General features: G+C 32.8%; 1 protein-coding gene across 1 annotated transcript; it reads right to left on the bottom strand.

Moving 5' to 3' along the window:
* Nucleotides 1–4,890: 4,890 nt before the first annotated feature.
* On the bottom strand, nucleotides 4,891–9,239 carry LOC112794723 (uncharacterized). The gene is made up of 4 exons (XM_025836707.2): nucleotides 9,135–9,239; nucleotides 8,844–9,018; nucleotides 6,256–6,469; nucleotides 4,891–5,569 (listed from the first exon to the last, which is right to left on the bottom strand). The coding sequence occupies exons 1-4, from the start codon at nucleotides 9,237–9,239 to the stop codon at nucleotides 5,056–5,058; spliced, it is 1,008 nt and encodes a 335-aa protein (XP_025692492.1). The 3' UTR covers nucleotides 4,891–5,055.
* Between the last annotated feature and the right edge of the window lie 254 nt (nucleotides 9,240–9,493).

Below are 9,493 nucleotides of genomic sequence, written 5' to 3'. Positions count from 1 at the left end.
GTCGCATATAAAACGTGGAAGAGCATTGATGATAGGTTGGATCTGGAGAACTTCTTCACCAAACCTCTTATTTCTTGGTTGATGGAGAACTTGTCTTCCCAACTTCCCTTCAAAGGGGTTTTATGGCCCCTTCTCTTTGCTAGTACCTTAAACTTTTGGTGGTTTCGAAGGAATACCTTTGTCTTTGATAAGGATAAAGTTTCGGATGAAAGAAATATTCATGAAATAGCTTCGTATATGGCTCAGAACTATTACAGGGCTCATTCTGAATCTATGTGATCTAGAAGAAGCGTGGAAAATTTTGCAGAGAAGTTTATAAAGTGGCAGCCACCTTCTCCTCCTTTATCAAGCTGAATTTGGATGGCTCCGTTAATGAGGATGGCAGAGCAGCTTGTGGTAGTATCGTTAGATATAGCAATGGTAAGTTTATGGCTTATTATAGTGCGAATTTGGGTGCTTGCACTGTGACTGTGGAAGAGCTTTGGGGCATACTCTTCGGTCTTGATTTAATCATTAACATGGGACACTTCCATGCTAAAATTGAGGTTGATTCAGCAGTAGCAGTGCGGCTATGTTCTCAAGACTTTGGCAACTTACATTCGGTAGCAATTCTTGTGTCAGTGATAACTAAGGATCAGGTACAACAAGCTCAATAGTTGGACTCTTCATCATGAATTCAGGGAAGCAAACTCTTGTGCTGATAAATTGGCATCTTTTGGTCATAGTTTAAGTTATGGTTGTCATTTCTTTTCTTTATTGTCATCTTGTATTTCCTTGAATTTCTTTGCTGATGCTGTAGGAACGGTTCACTCCAAAATAGTTACTAGGTAGTTTTCTTTTTTTGGGCTTTAGCCCCGTTGTTAATCAATAAAAAAATTTGTACCTTTTATCTCTAATGTATCGAAATTCTTTCATGTTTAATTTAGTTAAATTTTATTTTTAAAAATAAAACATTAAAGAATTTCGATACATTAGAGACAAAAGGTACAATTTATACTTTATTTAAAATTTATTTATATGTTTCGTTTTTGTCCCCAACGTTTTCGTCCTATTTAAGTCCCTAACGTTTCAAAATCCTCTCAATTTTGTCTCGCCGTCAATTCTGTTAACAAATCCCTAACGACATGACAACATTGAGCCAATTTTGAAACGTTAGGGACTTAAATAGGATGATTTAAACGTTAGGGACAATTTTAGGACTTATCCCAAACGTTAGGAATAAAAATAATACTTTACTTTAACTTATTTATAAACTGTTTTTAATAAAAAAAATTTATATTTTAAGCTTTTTTTTTTAAAAGAACTTAATTAAATTATTTATTCAAACTCAACCTAAAAACTTTTAAGGCAAACTTCATTCTAAAATAAAAATCTTGTAAAATAAAAAATTAATAAAATAAAAAAATAAAAATTTTTACTTTTGAATTTATAATTTTTATCATATATAAATTTTATTATCTTAATTTTAAAATAATTTTAAAAAAATTTACTCTATCAATTTTTTTACTTTAGATAAACTTAATCCTATAAAAACAATAACTCAATACAATAAGACAAAATCTCATGGCACAAATTACAATACAAGCCTACAAGGTCAAATATAGTGGTCGTCACCCATTAGGCCGAAAACATTAATTTAATTATTAACTGTAAATACGTGATAAATTTTTTTTTTATCGAAAATATGGAGACTCGAACTCGCAACCTCTTAATTGAGTATATGGAAACTATGCCATTTGAGTTATTACTTCTTGGCTACGTGATAATTTATTTATATTTCTTTTCTTATAACTATTCATTCTATAAAAATAAAAACAATTTTCTTTTACCAACATAACAATATATAATTATCTTTTACTTATGAAAAAATCAGATTCCCTAGCGACCATACTTATAAAGACTAGATATTATTCGAGAACAAATTTTTTGAAATTCACAGCATGCTTCTCACCAAGTTATACTTGGAAAAGTATTTAGAATGCTAAAGAAGTGCTTCAAATGAGTGAAATTTAGAAAATTAGATAGGACAGAATAGTTAAAATTTGGAGCTTTTCTTGGCTCCCAAATCAGAATAGTTTCAAAATCTAGAGTTCTATTAACTCTTTAAGAGAAAATACAATCGTGAAAGACTTTATAGATGAAAACGGAAATAGATAAGGATAGAGCAGTGGTAAGAGACTCCGAAGGAACCATCCTCATGGCTGGCACGTGAAAAGTAAATTTATCTATTAAATCACATGAGGCTAAGGCTTTAGCATGTTTGATGGGCCTAGAGAGAGTCCAAAAATGCTGCTTTTTTGATATTATTGTGGAGAGTGATAATATTGAGGTCATACAAAATTTTAGAGAAAAAAAAACTCAAAGCAATTATTTCAGTACTTTTATTGTTGACTGTTTGCATTTAATTTCTAGTTTTAAATCAGTAGAATTTTCACATGATAAGAGAAATGATAATAGAATAGCTCATGAATTAGCAAATATGGCTCTTACCACTCTAAATACAGTGTGGATGGAAGAAGCACTCCAAAACCTATTCATGAATGATATTGCTACTTTTACCCATAAAAAAAAAAACATATAATTAGATGTACGAATATATTTTTTAGTTATATCATCAATATATTAAAATTAAATTATAAATAGATATAAAACTATATATATATGAAATCATGACTCCCAATTATTAATACTCTCTAACAAAATATATCAAATATAAAAAGGGTAAATTTTTAAAAAACAATTTTTGACGTAAATTTTTTATAAACATGCTAAAAATAAAAGATCTTTTATGCTTAGAAAAATTTTGGCGACGAGTGGCAATTGTTTTTATATTTTTCTCATGCAAGTAGCCAAAATTCAAAAAATATAAAATAAAAAATATTTTTTTATTCAAATAGCCAAAGCTCAAAAAATAAAATATAAAAAAGCGGGGGAGGGGGGAGGAGAGGGTGGAGAAGGGGATAGTACCCAATCCAATTTTGTCTTAATTTTTTTTTTTATATACCATTTAAATAATTATTCAAATATTTCACAAAAACAAAACAAATTAAGTACACAAATTATTGGCACTTATTTTTAGAGGAAGTTAATTTTCTAGGAGCCACAATATCATATATTATCTTTAGAGAGTTATTTAGTCAAAAATTAAAACTTTTGGAGTTGAGGGAAAAAACAAAACAGGAATTTACTCAATTATGATAATTCTATTATTATATTACATTATCTTTTTTTGTTATTATATTACATTATACTTTGTAACAATGTTTTTCTTTTTTAGTTTAAACGGATTAGTGAACTAATCACTAGACCAACTCAACTCAAGTTTGTTTAATTTTTTTTTTTTTTTTTTTTGTCATGCATACACATTTACTCACTCGCACACACTAACCTAGCCAGTAGCCACTGCTAGAACTCGAACTTGGTGTGGTTTAGTTTGAGGCAAACAGCTTCGCCATTACATCACATATTCACATGCCTCAGCCCCAAGTTGGTTTACTTTGTAATGATGTTTATTCGAAGCAATCACGCAACTGTTAGAATCAATTTGGATAAACAACAAATTGGGCTATCATCCACCTTTCCATTCCAAACCCAAAGAGAACTATTAACTCAAATCTGAATAAAGCAACTGAGACAAGTTTCTTTCATATCCATAACCTCAAGTAGAATTCACAATTCAGAAAGCTGAAGTAATAACTGAATAAACTAATTAGTAGAATCAATAAAGCAAGTTATAGAATCAAACGAGACAGTCTTAACATTAATTTTTAACCCTTATACAAACATCTAACATCACCTTATAAATAAACAAATCTAAGAAGTAAATCTTTGTGGCTCCTATGATTCTACCAGAATGCCACACTCAGAATTAGCTTAAGTTTTTGTTTTCCATTTTTTCACCAACGGCAAGACTTATACCCTATGTTATTCAAATGAATTATGATCATACTGCAAATAAGGACAAAACTTTCCCTTGAATCACGGAGAAGCATCTTCCTCGTAGATAAAAATATTTACTAAAGAGTGTTAGAGAGAATGAATAACAATAACTAAATCTTGTTCTACTAGAAGGATAGGGATACATGAATCAAATGATACCAAATTGACCCATCATAAGGTAAAAAACACAGAACAGATCCAAAGGGAAAAGACAGCTAAGTTTCTTCTTTATAAAAAATTAAAAATCTAGTAAAGGAACTCTAAACAGAAAATCAGAAGAAAGATCCTGATCTGTATTTAATATCTCATACACAGTTATCCATCTCAAGCAAGTAGTAACTAGCACCCCTGCGAGGCTGCTACCTGAACTACCATGCTTATGCTGTGCCCAGAAGCTGTCGTGACTCACACCATATATAGGTAAACATATGATGATGAATGAACAATTATTCAATCAATCAAACTTTGCTTTCACTTGGTCATCAATACATGACTCATAGTCATATCTAAGCTCAATGAACTAACCTACACCTAAATAGAGATTTGAGTAGAACCAAGTACTCGAATATCCTTTTAATGAGATAACACTAATACGAAAATTGGAAGTTAATATTGCAAGGGAAGGCGGCAGCAACAACAGCATCCACATATCAGCTAGGTTACAAACAAACAAGAGAAATCAGAAACTATGTGAACAAATCCTAGTTAAACCACCCATCAAAATCTCACTTATGTCTCTATCTCTCTTCTCTCCATTTTACTCTTTCTTCCCTGATTTTTACTCCCACCTACTTGTATTTGTATCTACAAATTTCAGGCGATGCACCAAAGTTGTGTGTCAGCCTATCAGTCCACGTTAAGAATTTGTACTTATGCATCAATCATGTATTAAACACCAAGTAATTGATACACAGGACTATGAAGGGAAATGAAGAATGACAACAATCAACAAGCAATGAAATGCAGCGGAAATAAATAAAGTAATAAACCATATCGGTCAAATTAGTCACAATTTAGACAGAGGAAGAGTTAACAATGGATGAAGAGAAAAGAATAAGGTTTAAAACTAGTTGATACCTGATAAAGGAAAAATGCCATAGATCTCATTGCCTATTATCATGAACATCCTTTTTTCTCATAGTATATCTTACGTAGTTGAGACCTTTCCTCGGTAAAACATTCCACAAACTTGTTAAAGAACAACTCTTCAGAAACATAAAATGGGGTACTTAAATTATCATTCTTGTTTCTCAGACCTCTTGAAAGTAAATACTGAAGAACAAAAGCCCTCGGAATAATCCTTCTCTCCAAATTATATCCAAAAAGCCATGGAATCTTGGCAAGAGCCAAAGGGTCCCAACCTAATTGATTGACCCAAAGTTTCATCACCTCATTAATCTTATCCTTAGATGATAGCATACATAAAGGGTTCCTCCAGAATGCTTGGGACGTTGTTTCTTTAGACCAACCCCAGCTCTTCAAGATATCGACTTTCGCATCCCACAGTGATTTCCGTATAGTCTTCTTGGCTAGCAAAGCTATGGCGAATTTAACCGATGACGGATCAAACCCTAATTCCTTTACTTCATCCACAAGCTTCCTCAAATCAGAAGAATAGAGCACGGACACCCTGGTACGACACAAATGGTGGATTGCGGAGTTAGAGACTCCTGCATCAGCCAACAACTTGACATTTTTCACCAAGCGATGCTCCATGAACAAAGCAGGGAAAGAAGCAATGCAACGGAGCGTTTTCTGATCGGATTCAAAGAAGGTTTTCATCATTCCATAAGTAGGGATTATGTTGTTCTTGAGGCTCGAATGCAAGAATCTAGGGTTCCTAGTGGCTAGCAGAACAATGTCATCGGTGGAAGCACCTTTGGAGGCCAGAAATTGAAACTTTGGCAGGATTCTTTCCGGATTGGCTGAAAGTATCTTAGGTAGCTTGGCAACAATGGCAGCGATTTGGGAATGGGAGAATCCATGGGTCTTGAAGAATGCGATTATTAAGTCTGCCTTGTGTGGGGTCTTGAAACGATGCCGTTTTGATGCGTTTAGAGCAGATTGTGGGGTGAAGCCAAGGTTATTGATGAGGTATGAAACCGTCAAAGAGTGTGATTGTGAAGTGCAGAACATGTGTGGTTGTGTTCTTCGGAATAGAACTTTTAGGTTTAGATAGATAAGGGGTTTGTAACGGTGGGAGTTAAACATGTTGGTTGATGAATGATGAATGATAACAAAGAACAACAAATAAAAACGATGGAATTATAGAAGCATAAAAGAATTCGTATGAGATTGAAGGAAGAAGCCACTTACTTGAGCAAGAAGAGAAGCGAAGGCAGTTTAGAGAGTAAAAAGCGACTTTGACGATGGCGTGGAAGCAGAGAGAGTTCCTTTGGTTGTGGCGAGAAGCCGAGAACCGATGGGATGCGAGAAGCGGGCGAGAGCGAGAGGAACGGGGGTTTTGGGAAAAATGGGAAAAATAAAAAAAAGGAAGAAACTAGACCCCATTCAATTTTATGAGGAACTCCTGCAAAGAAGAAATATTCACGAGAAAAAGTATAACTAACGAATAAGAATATCAAATAACGTGAATAATAGATATATTGAATGTTTAATTTAATAAGTATGTAGATAATTATATTCATTATTTTTAATTAGTTGTTTATTCTTTTTTATTTAGTTTATTCATATATAATTAATAATGAATAGATGTTCAATTTATTAGGTATGCAAATAATTATCTTAATCTTAAGATTTAGAGGATAATTTGAGAGTAAAGTATTTTTTACTTTATTAAGTTAATTTTAGAATTTATTGTTCACATTGTTCACAAAAATCATTATAAATCTAATAAAATCTTATTTATAATTATATGTAATTCAAATTGATTAAATTCGATTTAGCTATTCTAACTGTAATCCACTCATAATAAATCAAAATTATTTGTTTTGAAGTAGATCTATGATATATGCCCATCGATTTGAGTGACTTCGACTTAGTATATATATAAGTACATAAAGAATTCGGATTTATTTGTTTTGAATTATATTTCATCAAAATGCTCCCTTAAATGCTAATTTTAAAGAAAATTTGAACCAAAAAAATCATGTGAACATGAAAGACAACTTGAATCGTATCTATCGGTTAAACAGTGTTGTCCATATTGCTTATTTCATACATGAAGAGGTTAGTGAATGAAATTTAATTTTTTTTTAAAAAAAATAAATAATTGTTTGTGATGTTAAGTCCCTTAGAATTTTATTATATATGCTATTAAGATTTTTAAACTACAAAATAACAAAGTTTTGAAAACCGAACCGGTCATCAAACTGCTATTGTTATTGGTTTACTGGTTTACTGGTCTAACCAGTCTAACTAGTGGTTCAACCAGAAAAACCGTTTTAGAATAAAAATAATAAATAAATTATAAATAAACATCCTAAAATATCTTCCAAATTTAAAACGCTAGACAAAAAATCAACAACCCAATTCATATGATATTATCAAAATACAAACACAAAAGTTAAATAGTAAAAAGAAATATCTAAATATTAAATTTTGACTTTGAGGGTTAACAGAATCACTTAATACCTCAGATTCTAATTTAGAAATGTCAGGAGACAAAGGATTATCAATTTCAAAAGAATGTTGAGCTAGTTTAGTTAGAAAATATTGATCATTCTGTGGTATTGTGCTAACTGAACATGAACCTGAACCTTGAAAGATGACCTTTTCGGTTTAATCTTAGGCAGTATTGCGTTCATCTGTTGTAAGAGAGCTCTCTTAACAACAGATTCTTCTTGCTGAGCAAGCCATAAACGGAACCTAGTGTTATTTCCAAGTTGAGGTATCAACATAACAAGTAGTCATTGAATAAGAAAACATAACATATTACCAACTACCTACACACTTTGACTCTCCTTCTACTACCATCATCATCATTCATCAGTTTATTTATATATGGCATTGGCAGGTAGCTACCCTACTCATTCAGCAACAAATAGCAGCATAACAACAACAATGCCATAACAAAACAGCAGAAGCTTAACAAGTCATTAATCACAAATTCCAAATTCAAAACACTGATAAATGATCATGATCACAGTGCCATAACAAAACAGCAGCATAACAACAACAACGGCAGCTTAACAAGTCACTAATCAGAAAATTCAAATTCAAAACACTGATCAATGATCGCAGAATCACAGTGCCATAACAAAACAGCAGCGTAACAACAACAGCAGCACAACAAGGGGAAAAGAATAATGAAAGTCACAAAAGAAATTAGCAATCCTATTCCTGTTTCATGCATTTAATTACTCATAAATAAAACTCAACTCCACCTGAATTATTAATTTAACCTTGGTCTTATCGAATCATAAATAGGAATACATTACATTGTTCTTTGTTCTAAAATTCAAGCAAAAACACTATCAGAGCCCATATCAAAATTCTGCCTACAGCATTCAACAATATTACAACAAACAAATTAGGAGCCATCAGCATCTGGTAAACCAGTAAAACATATCAGAGCCATCGAGCAATTAGAAAACACTAAAACAGAGTAACAGAGTAAGTATTACTGTATTAGGAGTTCTGGTTGATACAAATGATATAACAGAGTAAGTTTATTTTAATATACATGATTTAAGTATTTAACAGAGTAAGTGAGTAACAAAGCAATAGAAGTCAGAACCATACATACAAATTTGTAAAATTTTCACCATTAGCAACCAGCAAATCCAAGACAGTACCACACTTCAAAGTTTAAACCAAGACTGAAGACCGAAGAAGAAGGATTGAAGAACCAAATTTCAAGCCAAGACCCAAGATGAATTAAAGAAATATGGAACAAAAATTGAAGAACAAGTTCAGAGAAGATGAAGATGAGGAGCACTCACCTGGGTTCGAGAAGCCAGTGAAGACGAAGAGGATCTGTCGAGTTACTGGGTTCCTGACACGGGAAAGAGGAAGAAGCGGGTGTGCTAAGGACCTGTGGACGGCGGTAGTGCTGACGACCTCAGAACGGCGGCGATGATGGAGGGCTAGGGTTTGGGGTTCTTTTGCTTCAGAGGGCTAGGGTTCGACGACAATGGAGTGAGATGATGAATGGGGAAAAGGGGGGATGGTTCACGCATCTGTTTGGTTTTCATTTTTTTTTAAATTTAAAAATGGCGTCGTTTTAGGGGAACCGGCTGGTTACCGATCCGGCCCAACCGGCCGGTTATCGACCGATTTGACGGTTTTTTAATGGTTTTCTCCCAACGGTTATAGGAAGAGGACCGGACCGTTTGCATTGCCAGTTTTCAGTTGAACCGGTTCGACTAGCTGGTCCGGTCCGATTTTTAGAACCTTATTACAAATGCTGGTTAGAGTAGTAATTTAGTAGTTTGTTAGTATTTTAAAAGTACAAATGCAAGGTGGAAGAGTGATAAACAATATTTAATTAGAGTAGTGATTAACTATATTAGAAGTTTATTTTGGAGTTAGATAAATCTAATTTAGATTTCGAATGTTATATTAGATAGGCAAAAGAAGTTTGGCAAAGATT

The sequence above is a fragment of the Arachis hypogaea genome, chromosome 4 (assembly GCF_003086295.3).
Source record: "Arachis hypogaea cultivar Tifrunner chromosome 4, arahy.Tifrunner.gnm2.J5K5, whole genome shotgun sequence".
Classification (NCBI taxonomy): domain Eukaryota; kingdom Viridiplantae; phylum Streptophyta; class Magnoliopsida; order Fabales; family Fabaceae; genus Arachis; species Arachis hypogaea.
This window is presented reverse-complemented; position numbering and strand designations above follow the sequence as displayed.

Coding starts and splice junctions, on each gene's coding strand:
- LOC112794723 (XM_025836707.2), bottom strand. CDS start 9,239: ATGCAAACGGTCCGGTCCTCTTCCTATAACCGTTGGGAGAAAACCATT. Junction 9,019..9,134: donor GCCGGATCGGTAACCAGCCG/GTTCCCCTAAAA, acceptor GTCGAACCCTAG/CCCTCTGAAGCAAAAGAACC. Junction 6,470..8,843: donor CACTGGCTTCTCGAACCCAG/GTGAGTGCTCCT, acceptor TCTTCTTTGCAG/GAGTTCCTCATAAAATTGAA.